Genomic DNA, 12,845 nt, shown 5'->3' on the forward strand with positions numbered 1-12,845 from the left:
TCCACAAAGTTAAGAACCAAGCCAAATCATGTATTCTCACCCAAGTCATGTATTGATTTGGACCCAGAACCAATCCCTGTGAGGAAAGATATCATTTCATTGGTGGCAGTTCAGAGAAGGTTCACAAGGTTAATCCCTGAAGGGTTTGCCTTATGAGCAAAGATTAAACAGATTGGAATTCTAGTCATTGGAGTTTAGAAGAATGAGAGGTGATCACATTGAAACATATAGAATTTTTAAGGAGCATGACAGGGTCAAAACTGAGAGGAAATTTCCCCTCATGGGAGTGTTGAGGACCATAGGGCATAGTCTCAGAATAAAGGGCTCCAATTTAACACTAAACGAGGACCAAATTATTTTTCTCCAAGGGTTAAGTGACTTTGGAATTCTTTGCCACAGAGGTATGGGAGCAGAGTCCTTGTGTATATCTAAGGCTCAGATAGATAGATACTTGAAAAAATGGGGGAAATCAGGGTTACAGGGAAAAAGCAGGAAAGCAGATGTGAGGAATGTCAGATCAGCTATGATACTATTGAATGGTAGAATAGGCTCGAGGACCAAATGGCCTTCTCCTATTCCTTTCTATTGTGGTCTAAAAAGCTTCTCTTCTGTTACTGGGCAGAATTAAATTGTGCCATCTTGCAACTTTGGAAAGTGCATGTGCTCTGAATAGTGCATTTCAGAAAAAAAACTAGATAATTTCCTTACAAGCGTTAGGCGACAGCTGCAGGAGAAACAAAGCCTCTCTTTGGCACAAAGATAAGGTTTTCTCCACCTTTTTAAATAGAAAGAATTGAACATAATCGATGTTTCACTGTGCATTATTTTATACACACAAATTCATATCTAACCATTTTGTGGTACAGAACTTGAATGACGCTGAAAAAAGACACATCTTGTCCAAAATTTTCATCTTGCACAGGATGATTTTGACATGCCAGATAAAGACTACCCTGATAAGTTCTCATTGCATTTGCCCAAATTCAGGAACGGGCCAAAGGCCATCATTTTCGGACGCAAAATGTGCCCAATCTACTTCAGATTAGCCTAGAAATCACAAACAAGTTAGCAGCAGGTAAAGCTAGCTGCTTCATTCAGCTACTTGCAGTAGCGATGCTTGCACCTAACCGGTTTCTGCCCTCAAGCCAAAGAGACAATCTGCCTATCACACATATTAGTAAGGTGGCATAAGTATTTCAGTGCTGGTGTAATGTTTGGCATGTTGATCATATGCCCCAGACACTGCCAGATTGCATCAAATAGCATATCCCATCAAGATGTTAAACCAAGCTTGGTATAACTGTCAATCATTTTTAACTGGTATGTTCTTCTTGACACAAACTCTAATGATCAAAGCTCACTCGCTCAACACTCAATACCACCTTTCATTCTGCATAAAATATTGTTTACTTTTCATAAAATTTCTTGAAAGCCGTTCTGATGGCACAGGTGAAAAGCTGTGATGAAATGTATCTTTTCTCAGCAATACTTGAATATTTGATTATGTATGACAGAAATTGCAACGTAATCACTTTATTTACCTTTCTACTATATGGATTGGTTATCACTAGATTGGTGTCATCGGATCCTGATAAAATATATTCTCCTGTATCATTCCAGCAAATTGTGTTTACCTGTTGCAAATATGGAACAAAAAAAAAACACTTAAATAATAGTTCCTACACTTTTAGAGAAATGCAGTTAAGCCCTCGATAGAATCAATTCATCCACAGGTCTTCTGAAAAGAAACATATTCATATATAGATGATGAATATTTAAAAATTGGATCAAATAGATTAAGTTGGAAAATTAAAGCAGCAAATTGAACTGGAAAAAATAAACACACAGAAAGGAGTGACTGCTCACCAAAAGTAGCAAAAGCAAGCACTGAAAACATGTTTAAATATTTCATATATTTGCAAATATTACAATCATAAAGGTATTGCTGATATTGAAGTAGCTTTGAATAATTTGACTTTCTATGTTGTATCACACTGCTGGTTAAAAATATAGTCTCTCTACTATTGACTGTATGCTATTGTATCCTTCAGCCTCTCTCCTTTTCTGCTTTACATCCTAACTCTGTTTCAAATTGCATATTTTTCTGCTCTTTTCAGCCCTTTATTTCTTCAGGGAAATGAGTGGCTGGTTATGGAGTCGAAAAATGTGGTTCTGGAAAAGCACAGCAGGTCAGACAACATCCAAGGAGCAGGAGAGTTGACGTTTCAGGCACAAGCCCTTCATCACAACACAGTGAGATAAATAGGAGAATGGAGTGGGGGAGGTGGTAGCTGGGAAGGTGATAGGTAGATGCAGGTGGGGGTGATAGTGATAGTGTGGAGAGGAGGGTGGAACAAATAGGTGGGAAGGAAGATGGACAGGTAGGACAGTTCAAGAGGGGGAGTGCCAAGTTGGAGGGTTGGATCTGGGATGAGGTGGGGAAGAGGAGATTATGAAACTGGCGAAGTCGATGTTGATGCTGTGTGGTTGAAGGGTACCAAGCCAGAAGTCGAGGTGTTCTTCCTCCAGTTGCCAGGTGGCTTGGATTTCGCAGTGGAGGCGGCCCACGACTTATATGTCCTTTGCAGAGTGGGAGATGGAGGTGAAGTGGTCGGCCACAGGGCAGTGGGGTTATTAGGTGCATGTTCCAGAGATTTCCCCTGAAATGTTCCACCTGTTGGCACCTGTCTCCCCAATGTAGCAAAGACCACATCGAGTGCAATGGACACAATAGATGAGGTGTTTAGATGTGCAGGAAAATCTCTGCCAGATGTGGAAGGATCCTTTCAGGCCTTGGACACGGCATCAATGTCGACTTCACCAGTTTCTTAACTCCCCTTTCCCCACCTTATCCCAGATCCAACCCTCCAACTCGACACCATCCTCTTGAATTGCCCTCCTGTCCTTCTTCCTTCCCATTAATCCACTCCACCTTTCTCTCCAACTTATCACTATCATCCCCCCCCCAACCTGCATCTACCTATCGCCTTCCCAGCTACCTTCTCCCCACCCCACCCTCCTTTTTATCTCTCAGCCCCCTGCCACGATGAAGGGTTAATGCCTGAAATGTCGACCCTCCTGCTCCTCGGATGCTGACTGACCTGCTGTGCTTTTCCAGCACCACATTTTTCAACTCTGATCTCCAGCATCTGCAGTCCTCACTTTCAACTACTCATTGTAACCTTACTGCAAAGCCTCTCCCAAGGCTGGTTGTAGAGCAAAAGTAAAGGAATGTTCAGGGCTAATGCTACATTTTAATGTCAGTTGCAAGCACTCACCTCTCTTCTCTTTCTGGTCACCTACACTGCAGTTAGTCCTCCTCTAAACTCATGCCTATGGTGGCCATTACTTCTTTACCTATCCAGCACATTTCAACACCATCCCTACCATTTCTCTTTGAAATACCTTCTCAAGCTCTGAATTTTTACTATTACACTTGCTTCACTGTCATTCAAACCATCTTACCATCAAACTCCCCTACATTCCCAAGGCATCTTCAGGGCAATTGATCAGCAGCCTATTCGCTTCAAAAATTGAGTGAATGATTACAATAAACATTTGTTGAATGTGACTATGTTTCTCACTATTTTGTTGGATATGGTCTAAGATTAGGACCATGAGGTACAATTCAGGGATGGGAGATTCAAGGTAAGATGAAGGAGTTAACAGGTCATGGGTAAAAAGGTGCTAGTACCAAACTAAAGACAACTGATGGTAGTACAATCTAAAGGTCACCATGCCTCAGGGCTAGGGGAGAGATTGAGAAGGAAAACCCTTCATGGTAATCGCAGCCGGTGCAGGAATTGAACCCATGCTGTTGGTGACACCCTGCATCATAAACCAACCATCAAGCCAACTGGATAGTCAACATAGTTTCATCAAGGGCAGGTCATGTCTCACAAATCTCACTGAGTTTTTTTTGAGATGGTGACCAAGCATGTGGATGTGGACTTCAGTAAAGCCTTTGATAATATCCACATGATAGGCTGTTGGAGAAAATGCAGAGGCATGGGATTGAGGGTGATTTAGCAGTTTGGATTAGAAAACTGGCTTTCTGTAAGAAGGCAGCGAGCAGTAGTTGATGGAAGATATTAAGCCTGGAGTCCGGTTACTAGTGGTATGCCACAAGGATTTGTTTTGAAACCACTGCTATTTGTCACTTTTATAAACGCAGGCATAGGTGGATGGATTAGTAAGTTTGCAGATGATACTAACAGTGGACAGTGTGGAAGAATGTTGCAGGAGGACTTGGATAAACTGCAGGATTGGGCTGAGAGGTGGGAAACGGAGTTCAATGCAGATAAATGTGAAGTGATCCACTTTGGGAAGAATAACAGGAAGACAGCATACTGGGTCAATGGAAAGATTCTTGGTGGTGTGGATGTCCAGAGGTATCTTGGCGTCCATGTACATAGATCGCTGAAAGTTGCTACCCAGTTTGATAGTGCTGTTAAGAAGGCATACGGTGTGTTCGGTTTTACTGGTAGAGGGATTGAGTTCCGGAGCCGTAATGTCATGCTGCAACTGTACAAAACGCTAGTGTGGCCACACTTGGAATATTGTGTACAGTTCTGGTTGCCCCACTACAGGAAAGATGTGGAAGCATTGGAAAAGGTGCAGAGGAGATTTACCAAGATGTTGCCTGGTCTGGAGGGAAGGTCTTATGTGGAAAGGCTGAGAGACTTGGGTCTGCACTCATTGGAAAGAAGAAGGCTAAGAGGGGATTTGATAGAGACATACAAGATGATCAGAGGATTAGATAGGGTGGACAGTGAAAATCTTTTTCCTAGAATGATGACGTCAGCTTGTAAAAGTGGGCATAAAACTACAAATTGAGAGGTGATAGATTTAAGACAGATGTCAGAGGCTGGTTCTTTACTCAGAGTGGTAAGGGCGTGGAATGCCCTGCCTGCCAATGTAAGTTACCTCAGCCACATTAGGGGCATTTAGACAATCCTTGGATAAGCACATGGATGATTTTTGGATAGTGTAGGGGGGTGAGCTTAGATTAGTTCACAGGTCGGCATAACATCGAGGGCCAACCTGTTCTGCGTTGTATTGTTCTATGTTCGAACTGAACTAATGAGTAATGTTTAGTGAGTGCATGGTTAGAGGTCAATATACACTCAGGGACAGCATATAGAATGGGTTCATCAATCACAAAATTGATTGGCTGGTCAGGATACACATCAAAACAATCCAGGTATTACATAACCCGAAACATGCAGTCAAACATGTCACGGTGGCCTGCAACAAGCCTTGGATCCTCTGGTTATAGTTGGAAAACGTAAAACAGAGATTTTGAATGGCTAATAACAGAAGAACAAACATGAACTAATGGATCATGAAGTACAAATACACCAATCACAAAGTTGTTCCAAGGATTATCAAGACTACAAAAAAAGCATAAAGCTTTATTTTGAGGTGGATAGGATTAAAAAAGGGAAATTATGCTAAACATGTGTGAAAGATTTTCTATACAACAGAGTACAGCATACAGTTCCAGCTACCAAATCATAGAAAAGTCTCTCACATGACTGGAAATGGTGCAGAGAATATTTAGAAGGAAAGGATGAACAGCTTAGATATCATTTCATTTGAAGGCGGCTGAACGTGACATAAAAATGGAATGCATAGGGCTTTAACAGAGCCAATAGAGCCAGAACGTTTCCTCTCGTGGGAGAGAACAGAACTAGAGGCCACCAAATAACTTGTCATGAAGACGACAAATACAGAATTTAGAAGCAATTTCCTGATCTAAAGAGTAATGAGAAAGTTGAACTCATCATCACTAGAAGTGGTTGAAGTGAATAGTATAGACGCTTCGTTATCAAAAACGAGCTGGTGGACCAATTCGAAGAGCCCCCCACCACCCTGCCATGGAGTAAGTGAATGCCTCATGACATTCCGATTTACCCTTGCTCAGACCTACTATGTCACAGCGCACATTCACCGACACTCGATCCAGCATCCGAGGACAAGGAGAAATTCTATTGCAGCCTTGACCGATCGCTCTTTTGAATCCCGCAATGAACAAACTTATCATCCTCAGCGACTTCAACATCAGATTTGGCAAAAGTACATCACCTGAAGGTCGGTAATCAGGAAAGAATGAGTCAGAAAGCAAAATTCCAACAGCACCCTTCTACTGACTAAATGCAGTGAACATAACCTCATCACCAACACACTGGTCTGCCAAAGGGATAAATAAACGACAATGTGACAGCACCTGCACTCCAAACATTGGCACCACCTTGACTATATCATCAGACAGAGGGATCGGTAAAGCGTTAAAATCACCCTTGCCATGACAGAAGACGGGATCATCATAAATATAGCCCGGCTGCAACAGAGACAACAGAAGCGATGACACAAAAAGTTTAACATTGAGACATTTAAAGACCACGAAAAAAATAGCCTTATACAATCCTCTCCACAAACCTAGCGACCCTTGGCAACACCGAGTCGTGGGATCCCAACAGTCTCTGGTCAGCCCTTAAGACCAACATCATCAATGCCTGCGAAAACTTGGTCGGCCACTCAGCCAAGATTCACAGACTGGTTTGATGAGAATGATCATGAGATTCAGGAACTGTTAAGTCGTAAGTGCATAGCATATCGGAGTGTAAAACAACAACCACACGTGGAAGATAAAATGCAGGCCTATTGGCGACTGAAGGTAGAGGTCTGAAACACATGACATAAAGAACAGTTGGTGCTCGGAGAAAGCACTGGAGGCGCAATGAATGGCCAACAACCATGACACGTATGGTTTCTTCTGTGCTGTCAAGACCACATACTGATCAAACACCCAAGGTCCCATCCCACTAAGGATGGAGTGACCCCTATAAAGAAGTCATCAGAAAATGCTAGGGGTGTGTGTGTACGTGTGTGCATGTGTGTGCGTACACATGTGCGTGCACTTCAGAGACCTCCGCATCCAGGACTTTGTCATTGATCCAAGCGTCCTTGAACACATACCACAGATATTACACATCAAGAGGTCAGCAATTCCCCAGCCTTGCACAAAGTACAGAAGGCCGACCACCAGCTTAAGAACAACAAGGCTGCTGGAGCAGATGGTATCCCTGCTTAGGTATGTGAGTGAAATGGCAAAGAGATCCTGCTGCAGCAACACACCTTTGCCTGCTTTATCTGGAAGGTGGAGAGCATTCTGGTAGAGCTCCAAGAGGCCATAGTCATGAGTCTTTTCAAAAAAAGGAAACAAGTCCAACTGTGGTAACTACAGGGAAATCTCTTTGCTATAGGCCGTTGGAAAAGTAATTGTCAAGGTGCTCCTCAACTGTCTCCTCCCTATAGCTGAGGAACTCTTTCTGCAGTTGTAGTATGGCTTTCAGCCACGGAGGGGCACAACAGACATGATTTTCATCACGCAATAGCAGCAGGGCAAATGCAGAGAAAAGAACTTACTTGTGTACATGGCTTTCTTCGACCTTACAATGACCGTTGACACCATCAATCGAAAAGTTTGATGGAGCACCTATTTCCGCTTTGGCTGCATCGTGAAGTTTGTCACCATCCTTTGCCTGCTCCACAACGACATGGAAGTCTTGGTAATGACAAATAGCTTCACTGACAACCCATTGTCCGTTCGGTGTCAAACAGGGCTGCATCGCCACCCCAACTGTGTTCTTGATCTGCCTCGCTGCATGGCCTCACCTTGCTGCCGACAAGCTCCCTGCTGGAGTAGAGCTAATTTCCAGAACTTATTCAACTTCCACCACCTTCAGGCCAAAGCCAAAGTCATGCCAACCTGCAATATGCAGGTAATGCTTGTGCAATCTCAGAGGATATACTCCAGACCATCATCAGCACGTTTATGGAGGCAAATGAGAGCACGGGTCTCACCCTGAACATCTGCAATATAAAGGTCCTCCATCAATCTGACCTGGCATTGTGCAGTACACTCCTGATCAAGGTCCACAGGGAGGCATTAGAGAATAAAATCAGAAAGAACTGTGGATGCTGTAAGTCAGAAACAAAAACAGTGTTTCAAGAAAAACTCAGCAGGTCTGGCAGCAATTGTGATGAGAAATCAAAGTTAACGCTTCAGGTCCAGTGACCTTTTCTCAGAACTGATGGTAGCTAGGAAAAGGTCAGTTTAAATTCAGAACATAGGGTAGGGGAGGGGGTAAGGACTAGAGCCCAAAGAGAGAGAGAGAGAGAGAGAGAGAGAGAGAGAGAGAGAGAGAGAGAGAGAGAGAGAGAGAGAGAGAGAGAGAGAGAACAGAACAGTTGGATAACAATCTGACTAGGTGGTGAATAGCTGTTAATGGAGACTGTTATGACTTACAATAGGTAGGGTGTAATAGCAGACTGTGAGACGACAAGGCCTAGTATGTGAGGTCGGGGCTAGGACATGGGAGTGTTCAGGCCGTAAAATTATTGAACTCGATATGGAGTCAGGAAAGCTGCAGGATGCCCAAGTGGAAAATGAGGTGTTCTTCCAGCTTGTGCTGAGCTTCGCTGGAACACTGCAGCAAGCCGGAGAGAGAGATGGTGGCCAAAGAACAGGGTGGTGTGTGTTGAAGTGGAAGGTAACTAGAAACTTGGTCTTTTTTACAGGCAGAATGTAGATGTTCTGAAAAGCAGTCACCCTGTCTATACTTGTATCCCCAAAGTAGAGGAGACCATATTGTGAGCAGGGAATGCTGTAGACTAGATTGTGTGAAGTGCAGGTAAAGTCCTGCTATATCTGGAAGGCATTATTGGAAACAGAGGTGGTAAATGGACAGATGTTACATCTTTGGCGATTCCAGAGGAAAGTGCTGTGGGGCTATGGGGATGGTATTGAAAGTCAAGGAAGAATGGACCAGGGTGTCCCTGAGGAAACGGTCCCCACAGAAGATGGATAACGGATGGGAGGGGAATGTGTGTCTGGTAGTCGCATCTCACTGAAGGTGGCAGAAATGGCAGCTGATGATCTTTTGGATGTTAATGCTGGTGGGATGGTAGGTAAGGACAAGGGGAACCTCCCTCATTGTTGGAGGGAGGGAGGAGAGGAAGTGAAGGCAGAACTGCGGGAGATGGGTCAGACCCGGTTGAGGGCCCTGTCAACAATGGTGTTGTGGAGTCCTCAGTTGAGGAAGGAGAAGTATATTTCGGAGGCTCCCTTGTCAATGTTGGCCTTATCAGAATATTTACGACGGAGATAAGGAACTGGGAAAATGGAATGGCATCTTTACAGGAAACAGGGCACAAAGATGTATAGTCCAAGTAGCTGTGGGAGTTGGTGAGTTTATACTGGATATTAGTGGCCAGTCTATCTCAGGAAATCAAAACACAGATGTCGAGGAAGGGAAGGGAGGAGTCAGAGATACACCAGGTGAAAGTGAGGGCAGAATAGAAATTTGAAGCGAAGTCCATGAACTTTTTCAAGTTTTCAATTCCAGACAAGATGACATAATCAATATATTGGAGAAAGAGTTGTGGGTGGAGGGCCAGGATAGGACCAGACCAAGGAGGAGAAATGATCTCCTTTGACCTCTGAAGAGACAGGCATAAATGGGCCCCATGCAGGTACCCATGGCCCACTATCTGAACTGAAGAAAATGAGAGGAGTTAAAAGAGAAGTTGATCAGGGTGAGGACAAGCTCGGCCAAGTGGTGGAGATGTGGTAGTAGGTGGGGACAGTTTGGGCCTTTGCTCCAGCAATAAGCAGAGAGCCCTGACAATGTACTGATGGAGGAGCCCAGACAACATATTGATGTAAAGAAATTGCACATCCATGGTGAAGAGGCAGTGGCTGGAGCCTGCAAACTGAAAATTCCAAAACTGGAGTAAAGCGTCAGAGGAATCAAGAACTTAGGTGGGCAGGGCTTGGACCAGGGAGAAATGACCAAGTCAAGATGTGAAGAGGCATTAGAGAATCTTGACCACTTCCAATACCTCAGAAGTGTCTGTTGTCCAAAGCAGCGTTTAACAAAGAGATCCAGCATCACTTCCAGTGTGCTAGCGCAACCTTCAACCACTTGAGGAAATGGGTGTTTGAGAACAACAACATCAGATCTGACAGCATGATCATAGTTTACAGAGCTATAGTGGTTCCAATCTTCCTTTATGGATGAGACATGGACTTTCTTACTGTAGACATCTCAAGGATCTGGAGCAGTACTATCAACACTATCTACACAAGATCCTGTGAATATGCTGGGAAGAAAGATGAGCCAACACCAGCATTCTTGACCAGGCCAACAGCCCCATCAGCAAGGCACTGACCATCCGTCATCTGCTACAATGGACTGGACACGTTGTATACATGACCAAAACAAGACTCCCCAAGCAGGTGGTCAACTACCAGCTTCGAAACAGCAGGCCCAGGTAGACAGAGGAAGCACTTTAGTGATAGTCTCAAGGCCTCGTTGGTGAAGTACAGCATTTCCACAGACACCTGGAAATTACTGGGCCAAGACTGTCCAAAGTGTTGGAGCAGCATCCAGGAAGCTGCCGAACACCTCGCGACTTGATTTGGAAGCCAGGCAAAAGGAGTGCGCTGCCACACCAATGCCCCACCCTACAACCACCACCTGCCCCAAGCATAACACAGAGTGTGTGGTAGATGCATTGGTCTGTGTAGCCACCTGTGGACTCACCCTGACGGTGGAAGAGAGTCATCCTCATCTGCAAGGAACCACCATTATGACAGATGCACTCAAAGAGAGTTTACACAAATAGATGAGGGAGAAAAGAATAGAGAACTACAAAGTTAGATTTAGACGAGAGAAGATGGGAAGAGATTCAACTGGAATGTGAGTATAGCATTGTCTGGGTGGCTCAAATTGCCGGTTTCTGTGCTGTATTCCGTGGAATATGCAACACACCAGCAGAAAATAACTTTTAAATTACGTGGAAATGTTTGGCTGCTGGAATTATAGAAAATGATAATCCAACTATACAGTATCCATACTATATCTTGAATACTATGTTCTGTTCTGGTCATCAAAACTCAAGGAAGGTCGGATAAATGCAGGGAAGAGTTTTACCATCCTAATCCCTGGTATCAGTAACTGGATATTTGAGGACAGATTAAAACCTCTAACTTTTCAGCCTTAAATAGTAGTATTTGAGAAGTTAAGAGAAAGAGCTGCAGATGCTGGAGAGTCAGAGTCGAAATGCCTGGTGCTGGAAAAGCATACAAGGTCAGGCAGCATTCAAAGAGCAGGAGAATTGATGTTTCGGGCATGAGCCCTTCATCAGGAATTTGAATGGGGAAGGAGCTGAGAGATAAATAGAAGGGTGGGGGTGGGGCTGGGGGATGTAGGTAGGTGGATGCAGGTCGGGGATAATTGTGATAGGTTGGTGGGGAGGTTGGAGTAGATAGGTGGGAAAGATGAATAGGTAGGACAGATCAGTTCAGGTTAAGGCTGTGCTGAGTTGGAGGGGTGGATCTGGGATGAGGTGGGGGAAGGAGAGATTTGGAAACTAGTGAAGTCAATGTCGATGCCATGTGGTTGTAGGGTCCCAAGGCAGAAGATAAAGTGCTCTTCCTCCAGTTGGCAGGTGGCTTTGATTTGGCAGTGGAGGTGGCCTTGTGGGAATGGGAGAGGGAGTTGAAGTGGTTGGCCATAGGGTGGTGGAGTTGTTTGGTGCATTATTGAACATAAAGTAGGAAACAGAGAAAAAGGGGTGGCACTGCTGCCTCACAGCACCAGGGACCCAGGTTCGATTCCAGTCTCTGGCGACTGTCTGTCTGTGTGGAGTTTGCACATTCTCCCTGTGTCTGTGTGGGCTTTCTCCGGGTGCTCCGCTTTCCTCCCACAATCCAAATATATGCAGGTTAGGTGAATTGGCCATGCTAAATTGCCCATAGGAATGTGTAGGTTAGGTGTATTAGTCAGGGGCAAGTATAGGAGAGGGATATGGGTCTGGGTGGGTTACTCTTCAGAGGGTCAGTGTGGACTTGTTGGGCCAAAGCGCCTGTTTCCACACTGTACGGGTTTTTTTTAGATTAGATTACTTACAGTGTGGAAACAGGCCCTTCGGCCCAACAAGTCCACACCGCCCCACCGAAGCGCAACCCACCCATACCCCTACATCTACCCCTTACCTAACACTACGGGCAATGTAGCATGGCCAATTCACCTGACCTGCACATCTTTGGAGTATGGGAGGAAACCAGAGCACCCGGAGGAAACCCACGCAGACACGGGGAGAATGTGCAAACTCCACACAGAGAGTCGCCTGAGGCGGGAATTGAACCCAGGTCTCTGGCGCTGTGAGGCAGCAGTGCTAACCACTGTGCCTAATTCATAAATCTGAAATATTACTTTACATTTGATTTTTTTCAACTGAGCAAATGAATAAAGGCTCATAACGAAGACAATTGCTTTTCGCCCAAAGGACAATTAATGTAACAACATATAAATAAGGAACCAGCCTTTTCCATTCAGCCCTTTGTGCCTGCTTTGCCATTCAATCTCTTATCCAAAGTTCATGGCTGATTAGATTTTAACCTCGGTTCTATATTCCAACAAACGCCTCGTAATCTTTCATCACTTGGAATCAAGAATTTACCTAACTCTGCTTTAAAAATCTTTAAAGATTCCACATCCACTACCTTTTGAGGAAGGGAATTTCAAAGACTCTTAACCCTTAGACAAAAATGTTTCCTCACTTCTGTCTTAAATGGGTAATACCTTATTTTAACCTATGATCCCTTACTTCCATATTCTCCTGCAAGAGGAGACATCCTTTCTGCATTCACCTGGTCAAGTCCTCGCAGGAACTTCTACATTACCACTAAGTCACCTCCAACTCTTCTAAACTCTGGAGGATACAGTCCTTGCTTATCTAGCCTTCCCTCATAGGCAACCTGTTCATTCTAA

General features: G+C 44.3%; 1 protein-coding gene across 7 annotated transcripts in view; it reads right to left on the reverse strand.

Moving 5' to 3' along the window:
• The window catches only part of dcaf6 (ddb1 and cul4 associated factor 6), a 225,207-nt gene that overhangs the window by 181,089 nt on the left and 31,273 nt on the right, over positions 1–12,845 (reverse strand). For all 7 annotated transcript variants that reach the window (XM_072585183.1, XM_072585182.1, XM_072585186.1 and 4 more), the window contains exon 3: positions 1,542–1,634. In XM_072585183.1, coding sequence (XP_072441284.1) covers positions 1,542–1,634 — 93 coding nt within the window. The remainder of the gene's footprint in view (positions 1–1,541; positions 1,635–12,845) is intronic.

This window comes from Chiloscyllium punctatum, chromosome 15 (genome assembly GCF_047496795.1).
Source record: "Chiloscyllium punctatum isolate Juve2018m chromosome 15, sChiPun1.3, whole genome shotgun sequence".
Taxonomy (NCBI): Eukaryota; Metazoa; Chordata; class Chondrichthyes; order Orectolobiformes; family Hemiscylliidae; genus Chiloscyllium; species Chiloscyllium punctatum.